At 40.2% G+C, this 22629-nt stretch overlaps 3 protein-coding genes across 11 annotated transcripts in view; 2 read left to right on the forward strand and 1 right to left on the reverse strand.

Annotated features, from left to right (window-relative positions):
- ulk4 (unc-51 like kinase 4) overlaps positions 1–22629 on the reverse strand; it is a 163185-nt gene that overhangs the window by 44003 nt on the left and 96553 nt on the right. The window lies entirely within an intron of this gene.
- LOC123967590 (trophinin associated protein) lies at positions 65–9008 on the forward strand. Of its 6 annotated transcripts, none has more exons than XM_046043703.1 (14): positions 65–158; positions 750–836; positions 1238–1475; positions 1569–2091; positions 2689–2798; positions 2898–2949; positions 4152–4297; positions 4409–4463; positions 4558–4640; positions 4730–4816; positions 5439–5543; positions 5676–5952; positions 6031–6233; positions 8416–9008. In XM_046043703.1, exons 1-14 carry the CDS (start codon positions 100–102, stop codon positions 8476–8478), a joined length of 2088 nt encoding a protein of 695 aa, XP_045899659.1. In that variant the 5' UTR covers positions 65–99; the 3' UTR covers positions 8479–9008. The 6 variants fall into 6 exon arrangements, with proteins under 6 accessions (XP_045899659.1, XP_045899663.1, XP_045899660.1 ...); XM_046043707.1 differs by having other exon boundaries at positions 6070–6233; XM_046043704.1 differs by having other exon boundaries at positions 5442–5543.
- Positions 10112–22518, forward strand: pfkma (phosphofructokinase, muscle a). Of its 2 annotated transcripts, XM_046043701.1 has the most exons (22): positions 10112–10195; positions 11370–11443; positions 11653–11730; positions 13291–13480; positions 15871–16036; positions 16216–16260; positions 16983–17091; positions 17213–17308; positions 17403–17495; positions 17630–17755; positions 17938–18002; positions 18656–18719; positions 18828–18974; positions 19193–19263; positions 19347–19434; positions 19559–19711; positions 19790–19954; positions 20032–20093; positions 20823–20934; positions 21054–21153; positions 22002–22107; positions 22202–22518. In XM_046043701.1, the coding sequence occupies exons 1-22, from the start codon at positions 10144–10146 to the stop codon at positions 22341–22343; spliced, it is 2304 nt and encodes a 767-aa protein (XP_045899657.1). In that variant the 5' UTR covers positions 10112–10143; the 3' UTR covers positions 22344–22518. The 2 variants fall into 2 exon arrangements, with proteins under 2 accessions (XP_045899657.1, XP_045899658.1); XM_046043702.1 differs by lacking the exons at positions 22002–22107; positions 22202–22518 and having other exon boundaries at positions 21022–21095.

The following is a 22629-nucleotide window of genomic DNA, read 5'->3' on the forward strand; positions in this document are numbered from 1 at the left end:
ATGGAGCTGTTTATGAAAATCCGTTTTTCATTGGTCGACGAAATTGTCATGATCAAAGTGCGCGCAGTCATTGGTTGGTACGGCTTCTAATTTTGACCAATGGCGAAGCGTGCTTTTTACAAACTGCTGCGAGTCCAGGAAGTTGACAGCCGACTGCGGTATGAAAGGACATAACAAGGGATCTTTAAATCTGTACAAAACGCCTCGAAAACCAAGACATTTGGAATCACTTGCATTATAAACACTTAATTGGATGCACAGAAGGAAGTAACAGGGATCACTTTCCTTTTTGAAAGTATGTAACGTATGTAATAAACGGCTCTACGTGCCTATGTAGCTGCTAACGAAAAAATACTTCACATTAGCCCTCTGATCGAGTAAACTTAAATATAATTTAACGTTACTCTTAATGTTGGCTGGTAAACACGTTGGTTTGTACTGTGCGCAGGCTTCGCTACTAAATTTCATTATTTAATGCCTGTAAAGTCTTTTTAATGGTATGAAGCTCTAACGTTAGAGCCTCATACAGTTTTTGTTGCTTCCTATCTTTGTTAAGTTTGGAGAGGTTTAATTGTGAATTGTTAAAGTTTCAGAAGGAACTGTAGTTTATTTTTATTGCTGCTAGGACATGATTTATGTGTTTTGTCTATCCTTATACAGTTTGCTATTAGCCTTTAACGTTATAGTGTTTCATGCTTGGTTGCTCAAATTTAATTTGTGTTTGCCATTTGTTGTTCCTCTAACGTTAGTTGTTCTTCACACCTTGCTATCATTATGGACTCCTCTCCAGTCCTTCGTCAGCAAAATCTGAACAAAAACCGCAGTGACTTTCTGAGGTAAGCTACTTTATGAAGTTATTTTCTCCTGCCTTTAGGGTTTGGTATCAAACCTTAGTACATTTTTGGTACAACTCGAAATGCATCTAAAGCACCAAATTTCATAAATTACAAAGTACCCAAAGCTGGCATTGAATGTCAGATTTGTAATGTTGTTTGAACAGATAGTGTTTTTAATTTTATTTTAGGCAAAGTTCTTGCACTGCTGCTTGTGTTTTAACATTTGAGAACTTTCTAAATAAAAACTAGACAAATATGTGGAGAAACATGTTAATATTTTTCAAAGTAAGGCAGCAAAAAAGTGAACAACAGTATCAAAACTTATTGTGTATTTTTTTTCAAACAATGCTTTACTATAGAAGCATTTATTATTTAGCAACTTACTGGTTTTCTCCACTCAGGATGAAGAATGAACATAACAAAATGCCAGCACCACAAAAGTCTTCCAAACTCATGTCCGCACCTCACGTTTCCAACCGGGATATCGAAAACCAGGATCCAGGAAACTCAGAGATGGGCAGGAAGGCACCTGTGCGACCAGGTGGAAGTAGGCTTCCGGTGCTTGCAAAGTCCCTTCATCTTCAGGCTCCCTCTGACTTCAGCCAATCTCACTGCAGATGGGAGGAGAAACCTCTGGCTGTAAGTGCCGTCTTCCCTTCCTGTAAATGTAAATATGTTTTTATTTAATCAGATGATTCTTATGTTCTTAAAACTTTTATAATTTTCCTCCAGGGGAAAGCTAAGAAGAAAAAGCCATGCACCAGGCCCATACCTTTCAACCTATCTCAACCTAAGAGTTCAAGAACGGCCACTGAAAATCAACAGCCTGTAACTGTCTCACAGTTAAGGACTGGCACTCGTGCTATCAGACCTGACAACACTATGTGCAATTCTCGCCTAATAACCCAAAACATAATTGGAAAACCTCTTAAAAATCCAGCTTTGTTAAACAGCAAGGCGGACTCAACCACAGGTACAGGGAAGTCCAATGGAAAGGCTACACAAAATACATCCGAGCTCTCAGGAGAGTCTGGTCCTTCCCAGACATTTAAGACTTCAGCCACTTTTTCCAACCATCTTTCATCCTTTCCTAATAATGCAATGCATCCAAACAGAGCTACTTCTTCTGCACAGCATGCTCTTAGTGCAGAGGCCTGTTTGGATAACATGAACCTGCTTAGTCTCAAAGATCCAACCAAGACGTCCCAAAACATGCAGCTGACCAGGCAGGGCAATTTTTCCACAAGCTCAACCGGTAAGTTAAGCGTGTTGTTGCCTTGTCATTGCATTTGTATATGGACTCAGATGGCAGTTTATTAGGTACACCCAGCTGAAACTTATGCAGTCTAATGCCCAATGCAGTAAAGTCTACCTTCAGGAAGGTTAATAATGTTCATTTTTGTTAAAACTGTTTTAGAGAGCTGTTGATTTAACTGTAAGGTCATTTTGAAAGTGCAATTCATATCAATGAGGGAAGGCTAAAAAACAGAAACATCTCTCTGTAAAATGCAATATAATTCAACAGCACCTCAAACTACAGTTTCCGTCATACAGTTGAATCAACACCTGTCAAACAGTTTCAACAAAAACGTATTAACCTTAATTACATGGGATTTATTACATGGCTGCTTTTGGTTGTGTCTTTGTCCATTTTTAATACTGCTGTAACAACTTTCTCCATGGAGATGAATGTATCTCACCTGTACAACAATAACACAATTATAGTCTATTATTAATTAGATTAATTTGAATCAATAGGGATTTTGATGATTGCTTGCTCTCTTTTTTTAGTTGTTAACTACATCTCAGTTATTTCAGCAGTCATAAGTACAGTACTTCTCATGTATTTCAGACAAGGGAGAGAATTTCCAGCATGACCATGCAGCTTTGCTCGGTATCCTCCGGAATGAGGGGATCAGTGCCTCAGGTCTGGGATCTGCAACTCCACAGTTTAACTATCTGGTGGGTTGGTTGGTTGTTATTGAGGTGTGTTAAACCATTTTAATGTTGTAGATATTTAATAACCATCTGTGTATTTGCTGGTGATTCTGTTGTTTGCAGCCCCAGCGAGTGTCTGTTATGAAGAGTCGACAAAAAGCTGGACCCACTACAGGTGATCACGAGTGGAAATATTTACTTGAATATACAGCATGTGATTGAAGGAAAAATAAATATACATGCATACATACATGTATGTTGTTGTTAGAGTGAGACACAACTGTGATGCAACAACTTGGTATATTTATGTATTTGTAATGTTGGCCTGCAAACTAATTATTTGATTGAAGGGATAGTTGGACATTTTGGGAAATAGTCTTATTGACTTTATAACACTGAATGAGATGCTAGCCTCGCCAAAAGTAACAAAAATTGTGAAAGTGTAAAAACAACACGTCGTATTTTTATTGGGGGTTAAGTAATGGACAGTGTCTTGGCCAGGTGCGTTATCTTCCTGAAGTATCTTCTTGTTACCATAACCTTACTTACAGTGATGACAAGATACGAAGAAGTTACTGCGCCCAGCCCATGGATTTACTAGCACTGGCTACCAGATGCAAAGATGGCGCCCAATCACTTGAATGGGAATTATTTGCCAAAAATGTTTTCCAGCTACCGGTTTGGTTTTGCATTGTGCGGCCCACTGCACATGTGCATTCATGTTTCTAACTATATATCCTCTATGGTTTTAAAAAATCTTAATACAAAGAATTCAAAGTGACAACAGTACAACAGAATACTGTCAACAGTCTTACAGACATATCTTTTTATAATGGAGGTCAATTTGAAAATACTTTATTTTCGTTGCAGTGGCCACTAGGATATAGTGGTACAAGGCTGAGTGCTGGCGTCCTTTGCAGCTCTCTTAACACATCCATGGCCCAGCCAAGAAATTGTCCAGCACATAACACCGCAAAAATTTTTTACTCTTTCCACAAACAAGATATAACATATTAATTAGTGAGCTTTGTTACCTTTGGACGGAGCCAGGCTAGTTGTTTCACTGTTTCCGGTTTTTAATCTAAGCTAAGCTACCTGGCAGCTAAAACATGAGAATTATATCTACATTATCATCTATCTCTCAGCAAGAAAACAAATAAATATATTTCTCAAATTGCTTAACTATTGCTTTAAGTGAGTTATTTCTGTTACACTATATCAACAACTGAATACAGATGCAAGTCAAATATGATGTCTTGTGACAACAAGAAATTAAGAGAAGCAAGCTAACTGTAGTACCTTGTTGTGTATAAAGTTAAATTACAAACATATTAATTTGTCTTTGCATGTCGTTGAGTCTGTGCTCCATTCTTATAGGATTAATGAAGTCGGTGCAGTTCTCCCCAGACCAAGCTGCACTGCAAAGTATCTTGCAGAACGAGGGAGTGAAGTGTGGGGGGCCTGTGGGTGCCACACCCCGAAACGCTGTCTGTCCATCAGGCAGAGAGACTTCCATCTACAAAGTATGTGTACATTAAACATGTTTTCCCTTCAGCTCTCCTACGTTTTTGTACCTAATGTAGCTTATTACATTGCTTTTAAAACAGTTACATTCACTGTGTTTCCATTTTCAGGCTCAGAGAGTGCCTGTTAGAAAGAATCGTGCAGAGGCGACAGGAGGATCAGCAGGTAGGATGCAGAATCGTTGTTCTCATCTTATAAAAACCTAATTCATCCTTATCTGTCCTTTTACCCTGATGTAACGCGGCTGTTTTATCCTTAGCAGTAGCACTCAAAGAGACTCCGCAGAAGAAATGGACTCCACAGAGAGTCCCTAACACCAGGCATAAGCCCATGTCTGCTATGGTCAGTATGCAAGTATTGTATGTTCACACTCTTGGTACATAGTGTTTCTCACAGTCACTCCCTCATCTCATGATGCTGCTGTTTTTCAGAAATGGCATCTGCAGACACAACAGTCACCGTACAGCAGCAGTCCTGGGCTGCAGAGCTGCAAAACCAGCCTTCAGCCGTGCCAGGAGGTAAGAGCATGTCTAGAGAGCTATTACACAAATCTGTTCTGGAAAGTGCTTTACAACCACATGATCTGTATGTATAGATTCAATTTCAGGCATAGTCAAAGTAGCCGGGGTGTAAAAAGTACTTGAAGGGTCTTTTAATAAATTCAAGGCATCTATAACAAAGGCTTGATCAATTTTATATTTTCAGTCTAGCGATACTAAATGGATGCAAGGTTTCAGAAACATACATAAGTAATGGTCCTCCCTGTAGAATCTGTTGGTGGGAGAGAGAAATGTTTAAACATCTACAACAGTATTGGCTAATAGCTTTTGTCAAAATAGCATTTCACTCTTAAAACAACCCCACCAAGGTTTTGATTGCTAAAGGTGTTAATTTCGTATCAGTCAGCATTTGAAGAGAAGATTGCAAATTTTAAAGGTTGGTGATGATGCTGCACCACAGTCGCATTAAAAGATACATTTTAATATAAAATAACTAAAATACCCCCCAGACGAAAAGTATGTATAACATGATAGTTTTGATCCCAAGCAGTTTATTACTACCGTCGCAGCGTATATTGTTAACTGGAAATAGACATACTCTGCTCCGTATCATAATTTATGTGACTTTCTTGTTTGTTAGCAGGAGGTTGTCCAGAGATTATTTGATGATCAAGAGGACGAGCAGAGAACCAATGTCAAAGATCCAGAGACACAAGCAGAGCTGCTCCCAGTTCAAGGCACAACTGTAAGAACTGAACTGAAGTTCAAACCTTACGTACAGAGGTCCATGTTGAATTAAGCTCTTGTTATTTATTTATTATAAAATAAATATAAAAGTAAACTGCATGCTGTTTGGTGTCCTCCCTCACTCCTCTAGTGTGAAACCAACAGTGAAGAAAAGGAAGAGACGAGCAAAGCCGACAGCGATGAGGAGAAGGAGCAGGGGGCTGTGGGAGGACAGCCATTCTTCCAGGCACTGCAAAGAGAGTCTGTCATTTTTTTCTCAACTGGCAAAAAGCTGTTCAGAGCCCCACGTTTTGAGAAACCGGAGAGCTCCGCCCATCACGAGCATCATGGCCCCGTACATGAAGAGACCTCATCCGTGTCAGAACCAACCTGTCGGATCAAACCTTCTGTTCAAAGTCTGCACAGAGGTATTACTGATTATTAATTTATATTATAGTGTTGCACGTATATTGAACAATTGTGAAGTGTGACTTTTTCTATTACAGACCTCATTGTTCACAAGACTTGTGCTCTGAATCCTGCAGTGGCGATGCTGCGTAAGCACCTTCCTTCTCTGGAGGAGCTACGTATGGACGAGGAGGTGGCCACCTACACCTCAGTGTCTGCCCTGGCTGCTCCCAGGTTTCTCCCCCTTCTGCCCCGCTGTGGAAACCCCCTGGCCTCCATTCTGCACATGGAAGAGTCCTCTGTGAGTACACCACACCACAGACAGTGTACATGTACAGAAAAGCAGTATTAATGGTGCTCTGTGTATGTTAAATAACTGCCAGAATATTTTTTTAAAGTCAATAAAGTATATGAAAGGATGGAGTGTGGTTAACTCTTGGTTGAGCGCTCGCCCCTGTACAAGGCTGAGTCCTTATTAAAGCGGGCGGAGTTTGAGTCCAGCCTGCGACTTTTCGCTGTGTGACACCCCTATCTCTGGACAACAGTAGGAAACAGGGAGCTGTTTCCTACTGTTATCCACTGTCCTGTCTCTTTTAAAATAAAGGCAAAAATGCCCCAAAAATATATTTTTAAAGAAAAAAGTATACAAAAGGACACATGACCAGCATAAGTTAAATTTTCTGACCAACTGACAAAATAATACATGTCAATGTGATACAACAATGTTATTAAACAGCATATATGTTATAAAAAACAATACAAAACATTGAACAAAACTACGATTCTACAGCCATGATATAGGCTATGTATAAATAAAACTGACTTGACAATGTAAGGTAGGACTTGGGCACATGCTGCAGCATTTGAACTAAATGCTAACATCAGCATGCTAACATGCTCACAGTGACAATGCTAACATGCTGATGTTTATCAGATATAAAGTTTACCATGTTCCCTATCCCAGTTAAGCATGTTAGCATGCTAACATTTTGTAATTGGCACTAAACACAAAGCACAGCGGAGGCTGATGGGAAGTATTGGAGAAATTTTGACCTGATAGGTCAAATTCCAAACTACCTTACTATCTTAGTTATACTGCATCAGCAGGGTCTCTCCCAGGCAGAAAATTCAAGACAGACAGGTTTCCAGATGTGCTGTCTAAGCTGTTTTGAAGAAGCACAAAGAATGGGCAACGAGAGGACCATAGAGGTGTCACAGTGGTCGGCCAAGGAAACTTACTGAAGCAGATGAAAGATGCATCATGCTTACTTCCCTTTGCGATTGGGAGACGTTCAGCAGTGCCATCAGCTCAGAGCTGCTGAAAATGGTTAGAACCCGGTATACCTATCTACTGTCCAGAAAAGTCCGGTCAGAAGTGGTCTTCTTGCGGCCAAAAAGCAAAACCTCCGACATGGAAACGAGGGAAAGCAACTCTACGCATGAAAACACAGGACCTGGGGAGCAGAAAAATGGCAGCAGGTTCTCAGGACTGATGACTCAAATATTTTAATATTTGGCTGCAGCAGAAGGCAGTTTGTTCGTTGAAGGGCTGGAGAGCAGTACAAGAATGAGTGTCTGCAGGTAACAGTGAAGCATGGTGGAGGTTCCTTGCAAGCTTGGGGCTGCTCTTCTACAAACGGAGTTGGGGATTTGGTTAGAATTAATTGTCTCTTCAATGCCGAGAAGTACAGGCAGACACTTATTCATCATGCAATACCATCAGGGAGGCATCTGATAGTGTAGCTAGAAGAATTGATGGTTGTTTTGTTTTTTTTTAAGGCAAAGGGTGGTCACACCAAATTTGATTTAGATTTTTCTTCTGTTCACTCACTTTGCATTTGAATTAATTAATTATCTATTAACATGTCTATTTTTGAAATCATTCTTACGTTACAGCATTGTTCTTTAATAAATCATCAGTCATGGTACTTTGGATGGTAGTTGTTGAGATAACTTCCTCCTAAAATGTTGAATGGACAGACTTTCTGACTGGCATTGCCATTCCTTCAACTACCGAAGGAACGAACAAACAAACAGATGTGGTGGTGATGGAATAACGGCCTGCATTATCACAGCACTGCAGGTGTTGAACAAAAATCATGATAAATTGTTTAAAGGAATACTTTTTTTGGTAATGCACATATTCTCAACTACTAATTGTTTTTACACTTCTTTAGTACAGATTAGTGAGTTTTAGTGTTTCTTTTGTTTTTACTTTGGCTTCTGGACCAATCTACATATTTACTGTAGAGACAAGTGAATGGTATCAATCTCCTAATCTAACTCCCAGCAAGAAAGCAAATAAGCTTATTCCTTAATATAATGAACCAGTCTTTTCATTCACAACACAGGTTACTATATTTAGTTATTACATTTAGTTTGACGTCCAACACCGCACATAGCGCTTTAAAACTGAAAAATCATGGAATATTTTCTGTCACACATATGAAAGCTAATATAAATATTTATCTTTGTTTTTCCAGAGATTTGTTCCAATTGGCTGCGAGCTCTCATCTGGCCACAGCTCTCCACTGCAGGAGAGATAACCTGCACTACAAGTACAGTATTTGTTTTCCTGTGGATAAGCTTGATCTGGTGTACTGATGAGACTTTTTGTAATGGAACTGATGTTTGTCCCACTGTTGTTGCTGACCTTACAAGTCCAAAGAATGCTGCTAGTATAGTTTCTTTTAGAAACCCATCAATCCCCATGGTCTCATTGTTTATGACTACTGTCTGTAGATGCTTTCTAAAGAAAATGGAGGTTATTTGAGTAATGCATCTTTTACACTGCACACACTCATGTTTGTGGTTTGTCATCAATGTAGATGTACGCCTATTAGAAACAATGTTTATGACGAGAATAAAAAGCTAAATGTTGGAAAAATAAATGTTTTATAAAGTCAATGCAGACTCTGGCTGTGATCAGTGTTATAGCTATAGTATACTTATAGATTAGGGCGGCTCGAAGCAATGTTATTTTCATTATTTTTTAACACATCAGATTCTTCCTGTGTAGATTGATTAATGTTGTTGATGTACAGTGTTTATAATAAATTTATATATGTTACTGTCATACTTTCTGTCAGCTCTTGAAATTATTTAACAGGCATCCCACTGGATTAACACATGCAGTAATGAGGAGCACTAATCAGCCTGTGAAAACGGTTTTATAATGTCTTTCAAAAGTCTGAGGAAAATTTAAGAAATTACAAGTCTATGAGCTTCACCCATACTAATGACCAACAGTCAGGTTGAAAGACTTCATCAGTTAGTCGATGGACAGAAAATTCATTGTCAACAACAACTAATCGGTTAAGTATCAATTCATTAAGAAAAAATCAAATATTAGTATGAACCACTTAAACATCAGGATTTGCTGCTCTTCTCTTTTATATTATAGCAAATTTATTTCTTTTCACTTTATTTTAGTCTTATGCAATGTTGTCGACACTCACACAAACTCCTCAGCATTAAGATGTGGAAATGATCATCTTTATTGCGTGAAACAAGAAATGCCGTATTGTCTTGCATTCCCCAGATTGCCTCTGGGCCAGATGTAGAGTTCTAGCCTTTTTCTGGAAGGATGCACATGTCAGTGTCATGTTAACTCGTGCAACACAGTGTCCCGTTTTAGAGAGGACAGTATTGGTACTACATACAGCACAGAACGTGTGAAATACACCCTGTTGCTGAATCAGCTCGACTCTGAAAAATTCAAATTTAATTAAGTTTAAGATTTTTATTAATTGACACACTGAGTTCAGGAGTCTTCATTCTTTTGTTCAGGAAGTGACAAGATTTAACAAAGTGACAATTTTCATTCACAAAGTGACAATTTTCATTATTTTGTTGCTTTGTATGTATTCATTGGAAATAACTCATATGATATGCGTTCAGACTGTCACATGAGTGTTATGTGCATTGTTTCCCGTGTGTGAATGTCCCCTGCAGGTGGCTGCTGGGCCTGGTGTATATTTAGTGGAGTTGTGTGAGTGAGTGATGGGTGTCAGTGGGAGGGGGCTTGGGCAGGATTACAAACAGTAGCCTATAAAGCCTGTGGCCTTTACTTGTGCCTCCCCTTAAGAGCAGAGAGTGAAGGAAGAGCAGCTGCACTCTGTTCTTTATCCTTTTCTTTTCCCTTCGTCGTGCCCACCAGTTCCTCTAGAAACATGTCCAAGGATCTCCAACCGACCACAGACCCCACAAAGATGGGGCTTGGACGCTCCATTGCCGTGCTGACGTCAGGAGGGGACGCCCAAGGTAAGCAGAGGATGAGGCTCTGCTATTTTATCACGACTTTATTTTGAACTGTTGCGACACAAAGTGAGTCACTACAGAGAGGGTAAAAGCTGTTGGACAGCATCTTCCCTGCTGATGTTTCTGAGCGCTGAATCCCAACCAGCTGTAGAAGTCCTGGCCTCCTTGTTACAGAGGCCAATAAAGTATCATGTTAATGCTCTGACTGCATGACACCCTAAGTACGTTCAGGAGCCAAAGACAGAAAGGGCAAGCAGCATTTTTTCCAAGATTTCAGAATGGCACAGTTGAAGGCCAGCTGTCAGAGGCTGATGGCTGTTTGGCTGCATGATAAGAAGATTACGTCTTGGATTCACAACACCACCAGTGTTTGATGTATGTCCAGCAAGGCTTCAGATGTCCTTACAAATAACAGAAAAATCTCAAACTCTCACAGTTGGTCAAAATAGTGTAGCAGATTAAGATGATAAACTTTACAAATCAATCTGAGAGTTAGTTAAGATGTCATCCTTTGTTAAACCTACAAATTGGCATTAAGCTCCTGTACACAACTTCTCCATCAACTGTATTTGAAGTCCAGCTGGATGATGTCTCATTCATCTCATATTCCTATGTGATCCTGCTCTCCAAACCTGACTCTAACCCTTTGTGTAGAGGCTTTATCCGCCCAAGTGGCATCTTATTTTGCTTCTTTGGGGCTAATTTTAGTGGCGCTGACCTTTTTCTGGTATGGAGGAGAGAAATGCGCCCCCCCCCCCCCATCCACAGCTGCTGTCTGGTGAAACAAGAGATGCAACGTGCTAGTCTGCTACAACAGAAGCTCACACTGTGGCCTTTAGTGTACCGGACATCCAGGAACCAGTTTGTACACGAAAGTTTTGTCCTTTCCCTGTCCTTTGGCTATTTTAGTCTCATCTGTTGCGAATGTACAGTGCAGGTCACATCACTTTAAGGTTAAGATGGGTCTAGATGTCTTAAGCAGGCAGTGATAAATAGAACCTGAGTATATTGGACCTAAAACAGGTGTCTAAAACTTGATGCCTATAGTGCATGAGGAGCATGGAAACGCCCACTGTATGTAGAAAATTACAGGAAAAAGATAACTCTCACTGGAAAAATGGCCGCCTGTCTGATCAGGGCCTCAGTCATCACAAATCATGTCATTTGTGTGTCTCAGGTATGAACGCTGCTGTGAGAGCCACAGTCAGAGTCGGCCTCTACACCGGAGCCAAAGTCTTCTTTGTGCATGAGGTACCATAGAGGCTACAGTACATTGACAAGTAATAATTATTGAAATTAAATACATCACTGAGACTCCTAATCCTAGGAGAGACTTGTACATTATGACATATGAAAGACAGAAAATAGTATTTTGTCGCATTGCAGGGTTAAACCAGCACAATAGGCATATCTGTGTCTGACTGGGTCTTTACCATAGTCTATGTTAACGTGTGCTGCAGGGCTACCAGGGTCTCGTGGATGGAGGAGACCACATTCGCCCCGCCACATGGGAGAGCGTGTCCATGATGCTTCAGCTGGTGAGTGATTTGCAGCCGATTAGACGCACACAGAAACACGGACTGAAACAATACAAACCACCCACAAGAGCCAAACACTGTTTTTGTAGTAGAAACTAAAATATGCATAAATGTTCAAGTGTGAAAGACTTGTGGTGTTTAATTATGTTACTAAGAGTTCAGTTTTATTGTTGTTTTTTAATTCACATACCTTTACTAGTTTGTAGCCCTGCAAATAGTTTTGCAGGGTCGTTTTGGTATATTATTTTTTTGTTTATTTCTTCACTGAGGAATACAGGTTTAACAGACATCATTGAGATCCGACAACATTACCACATTCCTTGACATACTTTTACTGTAACTAAATGTACTAAAGTATTACAAAGGGAAATTCAGAAGCATAATTCCCACACTGCACGTAGGCTATTTTCACTCTCCCCAGTCCCTTCCCTCCACCCAAGACCTTTAAGTGGGTTTAAGTGAAAAAGTGAATAAAAGGTTGCCATTTAATTCCCAAAGAATTTCTCAGCCTGTCCTTTGTCCAGGTTTTGAGATATCCACACCTTGAGATGTCTGCTTGTTTATAGTGCTCACAGCTCTAAATATACAGTTAAAAAGTTCAGTAGCAAAAATTTTTCTTTCAATAAAATCTATACTAATAAAAAAAACACTGAACACACAACTAACAGGGACTGATACTGCTGACATTGACCCTGACAGACATTTGTCAGTCGCAATGCATTGGCCATTTTAAATACATATTGCCACGTAATGCACAAGCCCTACAGTGTCACTTGTACTGTTTTGAGACTTGCATTTTACATTTTCGACTGAGACTATATTCTACCTTTTCACAAGACGGAAAAACAGTAACAGTGACATTTTGTAGTAGAAGTACAGACTCACAGAACACGTTGATATGGAAACACACACTGTTGTTTTCACACTTTTGAATTCTACTCCACTGTATCTGGGCAGCAGAAGCAGGTGGATATCTAAAAAAAAATTAATAAATAAATTTTGTTGTTATTTTGGGTGAACTGGTCCTTTAACCTTTAACACACCTACTTGACTTGGAGTCAAGAACTTTCTCCGGCATCTCACAAGCTCTGAGCTCATGAGAAACTGATTTCTGAGTGACTATGTTAAATGGCTACCTCGGTCCTGTGACTGAAGATGCAATAATACTGCCACGCTCGTAATTCACATTTATTTCTGTCACCTCTGTTGTCTAAATAAAGAGGCCTAGCAGTGGGGAAGGAATCACATGCTAAGATTCATGAAGTGTGTGAAATTGAGCACTGGAGTGGGAACGGGCCATGGCAAATTTCTAGGGTATCACTTCTAAAGTGCTGACCGCATTTACTGAAAGCGCGATGCACTTTCACTTGATGTGACTTCAAGGCATCTAAATGAGTCTAATTCCACAGTGTCATAAAGCTGCCCTGATCCACATCCCTCTAGATTAATATTTAAGGGCTAATATTAGATAACTGTTGTGGAAAACATTGCAGAGTTAAATGTCAGTAATCACTGCATTATTACATATTACAAAAACAGCTTCTCCTCTTTACCTGTTAGGGAGGTACAGTCATAGGCAGTGCCCGCTGCAAGGACTTCCGCAGCAGAGAGGGTCGTATGATGGCAGCTCGCAACCTAGTCAAGCTGGGCATCACCAACCTGTGTGTGATCGGAGGCGATGGCAGTCTGACTGGAGCCAACCAGTTCAGGACTGAGTGGAGCGGACTGCTGGTTGACCTCGTCCGAGCTGGTAAACGAGACAAACGTAGTGGCTGTGAGATAAATAATGAAGCCTGAGTGCAATCTGTCAAATCCTTCAGCCTTATCCCCTCAGCTGTGGAGTCTCAGTCTGTACTACCTCTTCAGAGCTTCTGTCCGAATCCATCACTAAAAGATGGGATGGAAGATATCACAAATATCCTGAACCTTCACTAAGAATTAGATTTAAAATGTTTGCACCGTCCTGGACCTTTTAGCCAAGCTATCACGTCATGGCTCTAGGGATGACAATGACATTCATGGTCCTCAGAAAAGGACACCACGTGGTTGACATTTTTGGCTTTTAGTATAAATATTTGATTATATCTTGAAGAAATGACACTTTGCTACAATGTAAAGTAGTGAGTGTACAGCTTGTATAACAGTGTAAATTTGCTGTCCCCCCAAAATAACACATCACACAGCCATTAATATCTAAACGGCTGGCAACAAGTGAGTACACCCCTAAGTGAAAATGTCCAAATTGGCCCTGCCAGCATTGCTGCAGAGGTTGAAGGGGTGGGGGGTCAGCTGGTCAGTGCTCAGACCAAACGCCGCACACTGCATCAAACTGGTCTACATGGCTGTTGTCCCAGAAGGAAGCCTCTTCTAAAGATGATGCACAAGAAAGCCCGCAACCAGTTTGCTGAAGACAAGCAGACTAAGGACATGGATTACTGGAACCATGTCCTGTGGTCAGATGACACCAAGATAAACTTATTTGGTTCAGATGGTGTCAAGTGCGTGTGGCAACCAGGGGAGGAGTACAAAGACAAGTGTGTCTTGCTTACAGTCTAGCATGGTGGTTGGAGTGTCATGGTCTGGGGCTGCATGATTACTGGTGGGGCTGGGGAGCTATATTTCATTGAGGGAACCATGAATGCCAATATGTACTGTGACATACTGATGCAGAACATGATCCCCTCACTTCAGAGACTGGGCCTCAGGGCAGTATTCTAACATGATAACGAACACAGCTCCAAGACGACCACTGCCTTGCTAAAGAAGCTGAGGGTAAAGGTGATGGACTGGCCAAGCGTGGCTCCAGACCTAAACCCTAGTGAGCATCTGTGGGGCATCCTCAGACGGAAGGTGGAGGAGCGCAAGGTCTCTAGAAAGAAGAAAAGAAGAATATTGCATTCATATAGTGCTTTATCATGGAAACTCAAAGCGCTTCACAGTAAAGTGGGAGGGACTCACCTCAACCACCACCAATGTGTAGCACCCACCTGGGAGATGCACGGCAGCCATTTTGCGCCAGAACGCTCACCACAAATGGTGAAAGCCAGGTTGAGAATTTTGCCAGGACACCGGAGAACCCACTACTCTTTGCAACAAGTGACATGGGATCTTTAATGACCCCAATGAGTCAGGACCTCGGTTTAACGTCTCATCGGAAGGACGGCATCTCCTACAGTACAGTGTCCCCATCACTGCACTGGGGCATTGGGATCTTATTATTAGGACCAGAGGGAAGACTGCTTAGCTTCAATCATTCAGCAGTAGCAGGGTTTATATTGGTATGGCTGCTGGCGCTAACATCCACCAGCTCCGTGATGTTGTCATGGAGGAGTGGAAGAGGACTCCAGTGGCAACCAGTGAAGCTCTGGTGAACGCCATGCCCAGGAGGGTTAAGGCAGTGCGGGAAAATGCTGGTAGCCACACAAAATATAGACACTTTGGGCCCAATTTGGACATTTTCACTTAGGGGTGTACTCACTTGTTGCCAGCTGTTTAGACATTAATGGCTGTGTGATGTGTTATTTTGAGGGGACAGCAAATTTACACAGTTATACAAGCTGCACACTCACTACTTTACTTTGTAGCAAAGTGTTATTTCTTCAGTGTTGTCACATGAAAAGATATAATCAAATATTTACAAGTGTACTCACTTTTGTGAGATACTGTATCTTGAAAACTATTTGAGGGATTTCCATGAAATGTGTACACATTATGATCCCCTGATTTTTCATGTAGCGCCATCATCAAGTAATAGTTTTATTTGGCCACTATTGGTTTATAACGAAATACCTGCAAAACTACTGACAATCCCATCAAGCTGTAATTTCTGTTTGGTGCTATTGGCAAATGTTCAATGTAAAAATTTAGTAAATTTTGACCAATTGTTTTGGAATGGATTTAAATAAAATAAATGTGCACATAGAATTAATTATTTTCCTAATAAGTCAAAGTTAGGTATTTCTTCTATCAAATAGATGTAAATTAAACACACTTCAGTACTAACATCAACTTGTCCAAAAAAACTGAAATATTACTTGTAAAGTAAAGGAAGGAAAATAAAAAAATATTTGATTTCTAAATACATTTTCACAAGTGTTATATGTTCCATCTCATTCAGCATTACTATCTCTGACTTTGCAGGTAAGATTACAGAAGAAGAAGCCAAGAAATCTTCCCACCTGAACATCGTAGGTATGGTGGGCTCCATCGACAATGACTTCTGTGGCACCGACATGACCATTGGCACTGACTCCGCCCTGCACCGCATCATCGAGGTGGTGGATGCCATTACTACAACTGCACAGAGGTCCGACATTGCTGTGACCTCTCCCTCCGTGCACACAGTGATGGATAAGATCCACTTTAATATTTAACAAGGATGAAATTAGATCATGGCATCAGTAAAGAGGAGTAGACGCAAGTGAATGTGTATTGTCTGACTGGTACTTTTAAATCTCATAAAAAATGCTCTCTGTTCATCCACAGCCACCAGAGGACGTTTATCCTGGAAGTAATGGGCAGACACTGTGGGTCAGTACCTGTGTGCTTGGTCCATTTGTGTGCGTGTCATCCATTGACGGGGAAATGTCTGTGTGTAGACATACAACACCACTGGTCTAATATATTTCCATCTATTCGAATATATTTCTCATCTAATAATGATTATTAGTCACACTAAACACATTTTATATTTTTCACTTTGTTTGTGGTTATATTTATACTGTTTCACAATGAATGCCAAAAGATTATATTCATTCATATTCACATTAATTATAACGCTATAACAGTGCGTCTTTAGTGCTTATTTCAACATGTATCAAAATAACTAATGGTTGTTTTGTGTGTAGTGGAAGAAACAATTCCACACAGTAACACCATCAGATATTTTAACAGTCCTTCAAGGCATCCTGGTGACCAAGCGGTTTAAGATGCTGACATTGAACTTGCAATGCCCTCGGTTTGAGGATCTTTGTTGCATGTTGTCCCTCAAATTAAAGGCAAACAAAGATAATGCCTCCATTCGATTCTGCTTTTTCAGACCCCAACAAGCTGTTTCAATGAGATATAAAGTACATCAACTTAAGGCTGCAAGAAGCTCTCAAAATGCGGTTTAATTGGGACTTAATAATAATGCATGAGCCCTGTGTTTGCACGGATGATTTAAAATTTACCTGTTCACAGACTGCCTGAATAATGTACAGATATTGCTGGTACACGGGTTTCCCTTGTGTGTTGTGTGTGTCCTACTGCAGGTACCTCGCCCTGGTGACCGCTCTGTCCTGTGGTGCAGACTGGGTGTTCATTCCAGAGATGCCACCAGATGAAGGCTGGGAGAACCACTTGTGCAGGAGGCTGACAGACGTATGCATGTCTTAATTTGCAGATGGAGATGCCTGCCAGCCTGCTCTGAGAGCTGCAAGATATGTCATTAAGAATGCACAATATATCTTTATTTCCTGGTGGTTGTTGGGGTTTTTTTTAGCAAAGGGCCAGAGGTTCTCGTCTGAATGTGATCATTGTGGCTGAGGGTGCAATCGGCAGGGATGGCAAACCCATTACATCTGACCAGATCAAAAAGGCAAGCCGTTCTTTATAATGTCAGTGTGGTAAAGTGTTATTCCAAGTTGTGCAGACAATTTGCCATGCTAATAGAATGATTTATGTGTCTCCAGCTGGTGACTGACAGGCTCGGCTTTGATACTCGCACCACTATTCTTGGACACGTACAGAGAGGAGGAACACCCTCCGCCTTCGACAGAATCCTGGTAAATCCTGTCTCAATAAAACACCAACTATAAAGGACAGTGTACAGCTCTACCACTGTGTGTGTGTGTGTGTGTGTGTGTGTGTGTGTGTGTGTGTGTGTGTGTGTGTGTGTGTGTGTGTGTGTGTCATCCAGGGCAGCAGGATGGGTGTGGAGGCGGTGATGGCACTGCTGGAGGCCACTCCAGACACCCCTGCCTGTGTGGTGAGCCTTTCCGGGAACCAGGCAGTTAGGCTACCACTCATGGAGTGTGTGCAAGTGGTACGTCAAAATATTTTCACACCCAGCAAGAATCCACCAGGTTTAGGCTACTGTTTTCTCCTGGGGTGTTCATCTACTTGTTTTATAAAAGATAGAGGATATTATGCACTGATATTACAATAAGGGATTTCTTCATCTTTCTCTTTCTTTCACTCGCTCTCTGTCGCTCTTTTTGGCTACAGACCAAAGATGTGACTGCCGCCATGGCTGAAGGCAGATTTGAGGATGCCCTCAAGCTCAGAGGAAAGTAAGTATTTCTCTATTAAATGTAGACAAGTGTAATTGCAGTGAACATCACTGTGTAGCATTATGAAGCCTGGAGTGTGTGATAATAGATTTTTACAATGTTTAATCATAATATATTAATCAATGAATTGCTGTGAGCCACAGGAAATGCAACCTACAGAGCAGTAGCAATGATTTGCCAGAATGCTGCTCTATGGGTTGGACCTCAGTTTTTAGGTGCCACACTGCCTAAACATCTTTCAATTTACCAGAGCTGTTTTTGAATGAAAGCACTCACAAAATAGAAACTGTAAATGTTAAATCAGCATGCAGATTAGTTGTTAGATGGAATATGAAGACGAAAATAAGCAAACATGTTATTGCACTGCTAGTGACTCAAGTATCACACATGTAAGTTGTAGTACAATAGAATAACACACAGCTACATTTAAAAGCCCTTTTTAAAATACATTTTGCAACCCTGACCATTTTATAATTATTAAGAATATGAAGTCGGAAAATGGACATTTAGAAATATAAAATATAAATTAAAAATATCAATGTTAACACTGATGATTAATTCCCCATTAAAATATTTAAAAATAAAAGTTTAATTTTTAATTTTGACTGATAATATAGCTCTGAACTACCAACACTCTTATTTATGATGTACAGGAGTTTTGAGAACAACTGGAACACATACAAGCTGCTGGCTCACATCAACCCCCCTGATACTAAGGTTACAAAGATTATTCTTTATGAAAAATAAAATTCATGATTTAAATGTTTACACCAACATATTTTTCTACAATAACTAACCCTTTACTGTCTTGCTCGTACTGACTAGAGCAACATCAATGTGGCAATCGTGAACGTCGGTGCTCCCTGCGCTGGTATGAACGCTGCCGTCCGTGCAGCAGTCAGGATGGGCATCATCCAGGGTCACTCCATGTTGGCTGTCCATGACGGCTTTTATGGTCTGGCCGAAGGACAGGTAAGTGTACATTTCCCTCTTTGCTCCAGACCTCCTTTTGTTACGAGTTTGTGAAAATACTGTTGCAAACACAAATTTGGAAAGGGGGGGGCACATTATTACTGTAATGTTATTATTAAAAGTAGTTGTAGCGGGCGTAATATAATTAGTATTACAAGTGAATGAATAACCCACAGGGAAAAACAAATTAAGCATAAAACATTTTTTTCTCGCTGCAGATTGAGCCTATCACCTGGAATTCAGTAAGTGGCTGGACAGGAAAAGGAGGCTCAATGTTGGGCACCAAGAGGTAAAACAGTCATAGTTATTGTTTCTTTCAGAGGTGCAGCTTTTGTCATAACACTGTAAAACGTTTCACTTTGTGTCTCATAGAACTCTGCCAGGAAAAATACTGGAGGAGATCAGCCTGAACATTGCCAAGTTCAACATTCACGCTTTGGTGATCATTGGTGGATTTGAGGTAAGACGTGACAGCCAATCTTCTCCTTTAAAACCAGAAGTCGTGTCAATATTTGCTGATCTTTCCCTCACCAAAAAACAGCACTGTAACAAATGACTCTCCACTCCTTCTTCCCCCTCGGCAGGCCTATGTGGGAGGCCTGGAGCTGGTCCAGGCCAGAGAGAAGTACGAGGAGATGTGCATTCCCATGGTGGTAATCCCTGCCACCGTCTCCAACAACGTCCCCGGCTCTGACTTCAGCATCGGCGCTGACACTGCCCTCAACACCATCACCTCTGTCAGTACCCCAACAGCACATATACGCTCATGTATACAAAAAAACAGCTAGAAACGTTCCGCCTATGTTTTTCTGCAGACCTGTGACAGAATCAAGCAGTCTGCAGCAGGGACCAAGCGCCGCGTGTTCATCGTTGAGACTATGGGTGGATACTGCGGCTACTTGGCCACCATGGCCGGGCTGGCTGCTGGGGCTGACGCTGCCTACATCTTTGAGGAGAAATTCAACATTAAAGACCTGGGGGTAAGCTAATGACAGGACCTATTTATAAGAGTCTCTGCACCTTAAACGTGTTCTGATTCTGATCTTTTGGCCTGCAGATGAACGTGAGGCATCTCGTGGAGAAGATGAAGACCACGGTGAAGAGAGGTTTGATTCTCAGGTAGGTTTTGGTCAGGTGTGACCCAGAAGTGCAGCAGATAGAAACTGAGGTATGGTGTTAAAATACCAGTTGTCTGGGTGAATCCTTAACTTCTCAGTAAACGATATCTGCATTCAAAATGTAGTGAACAGTTGTCTGCAGTGTTGGCTGCCATTTTTTTACCTCACTGTTATAATCTTTTTTTATAAAAGGCCTTTTTGGAACAGGTGTTGCAAATCTGCTATAAATACTATGATACTTGCATCAGATAGTTGTTTTCAGTTTGGCTGTGTATGCTGTATCTGTCCCTATCAAACAAACCATAAATTAATAATTAAATAAATAATTTTTAAAAATAACACACACACACATTTACTGTTTTATTTTATATATTTGATGAATCATATGAATTGAATTCACAACACACACACTTACTGTTTTATTTCATCATCATTATTATTATTATTATTTATTAAATATTTTTTATTTTATTTTAATACAAACACACTTTTACTGTTTTATTTATTTTTACTTAATGAACTGTATGAAATGAATGGTTCTTTTTCATTATATTTTAAGCTTTGGCAATATTGTTGTTTGACATTCATGCCAATAAAGCTGAATTTAATTTAATTAAATAAACAGCCTATTACTTATACTCTGCAAGCAGATAAATCAGCTATAACTCCATATCCTTCCAGATAATAGTACAATAATCAGAATAATCTGTCATTATTCATTCTGCAATAGGAATGAGAACTGTAACGCCAACTACACCACTGACTTTGTCTTCAACCTGTACTCCGAGGAGGGCAAAGGCATCTTCGACTGCCGTAAGAATGTTCTGGGTCACATGCAGCAGGTCTGTTCATGTTCAAGTCTCCAGTCTACTCCGGGAAAAAAAAACTGGAACAGATTTTGTCCTAGTTTTTTCTCTTTCATATTACAGTGTAATCAATGACACCTGTCTGTTGGCTACAGGGAGGCACTCCAACACCCTTCGACAGAAATTTTGGCACAAAGATGGGTGCCAAGTCTGTTATGTGGCTGACTGAGAAACTCAAGGAGTGCTACAGGCATGGTACGCCTAACATCAAATGTTTCTGTTTCAATATATAATACCAACAGGCAGTGGTGAAATGTCACAGAGTACATTTACTGTAAATACCTGTAAGTACCTAAGTATAATTTCGATGTACGTCTACCTGCTTGAGCTTTTACGTTTTTTATTGTTACTTCATATTTACACTCCACTACATTTCAGAGGAAAGTATCTCTCTTTTACATCTGACTGCTTTAGTTACTAGTTACTTTGCAGTACACAAAACACGATAACCTTATGAAAGTGATGCATCATTGTATTAAACTAGCAAACATTATATGAAGTACTTAAAATGTGCACCACCTTTACAGCTGTAAATGCTACTTACACATTAATGCATCAGTATTATAATCCAATTATATAATATAATCATATAACACTCACAGGGGACATTTATCTGAATCAAGAGTACTTCTACTTTTATTACTAGCTTATATAGCCTTTGTTTAAACAGGTAAGTCCCGTTGACAATGGGATCTCATTTTAAATGGAGACCTGAGTACATGTAAAAATACAACATGCTGAAGAACAATATTCATTAGAATATAAAAACATGATGCAAAACAGGAAAGTCTCTCTCTTTTACATCACATCCACAGTCATCTGACCGCTTTAGTTACTAGTTACTTTGCAGTACACAAAACATGTTAATATTTTTGTGCTTCTGTATATTTTTGAGCAATAGGTTTTTTCTTGTGATGGAGTATTTTTACAATACTGCTTTTACTTACTTACTTCCTCCACCACTGCCAACAAAAATCAAAAACACTGGTTGATATTAATGAGCATTAAATGGCTTAAACTGTTTCATGTCCTGTCCCCTTTAGGTCGTATCTTCGCCAACACACCAGACTCTGCCTGTGTGCTGGGCATGAGGAAGCGGGCGCTCACCTTCCAGCCTCTTGCTGACCTGAAGGAAGACACAGACTTTGAGTAAGATGCATATTTTCCATATGACTTACTGTACAACAAGAAACATGTTTACCGGGTGAATATATGGGATGATGACTCCTCTTGTCTGCTTCAGGCACCGCATCCCTAAGACACAGTGGTGGCTGAAGATCAGGCCCATCATGAAGATCCTGGCCAAGTATGACATCATACTAGACACATCCGAACACGCCGACATGGAGCACGTGATCAAGAAGAGGAGTCCTCTCGGGAAATAGACTTAGTCTATTTCTTTATAAAGTATTTTTCTTGTCCAGCTACCTGTCTACATGCCTCGGTAAAAGAGCTGCTATCTCTTTTGAATCTTGTATGTGGTCTTTCTCATAGAATTCTGTGTCTTGTAGCTCCTCAAACTTTCAGGAAATCAAGTAACCAATTAAAGATACATTTAAATAAAAATATATTTGTTTGTCCTTTATGATGAATAAGGCAGAATGTCAATTGACAACTGAGAAATTATAATGAATATATGAATCTTATTAAGGGGGAGGGCTTTAATATATT

The sequence above is a fragment of the Micropterus dolomieu genome, linkage group LG03 (assembly GCF_021292245.1).
Source record: "Micropterus dolomieu isolate WLL.071019.BEF.003 ecotype Adirondacks linkage group LG03, ASM2129224v1, whole genome shotgun sequence".
In the NCBI taxonomy this organism is placed as follows: Eukaryota; Metazoa; Chordata; class Actinopteri; order Centrarchiformes; family Centrarchidae; genus Micropterus; species Micropterus dolomieu.

Excerpts from the sequence above, each read along its gene's own strand:
- LOC123967590 (XM_046043703.1), top strand. The coding sequence starts at position 100 with ATGGCGAAGCGTGCTTTTTACAAACTGCTGCGAGTCCAGGAAGTTGAC. Across the intron at positions 159-749 it reads GAAGTTGACAGCCGACTGCG|TTGTTCTTCACACCTTGCTA; the intron begins GTATGAAAGGAC and ends CTCTAACGTTAG. Across the intron at positions 4,817-5,438 it reads GCCTTCAGCCGTGCCAGGAG|CAGGAGGTTGTCCAGAGATT; the intron begins GTAAGAGCATGT and ends CTTGTTTGTTAG.
- pfkma (XM_046043701.1), top strand. The coding sequence starts at position 10,144 with ATGGGGCTTGGACGCTCCATTGCCGTGCTGACGTCAGGAGGGGACGCC. Across the intron at positions 17,092-17,212 it reads TGTGCAGGAGGCTGACAGAC|CAAAGGGCCAGAGGTTCTCG; the intron begins GTATGCATGTCT and ends GGTTTTTTTTAG. Across the intron at positions 19,264-19,346 it reads TCAATGTTGGGCACCAAGAG|AACTCTGCCAGGAAAAATAC; the intron begins GTAAAACAGTCA and ends TGTGTCTCATAG.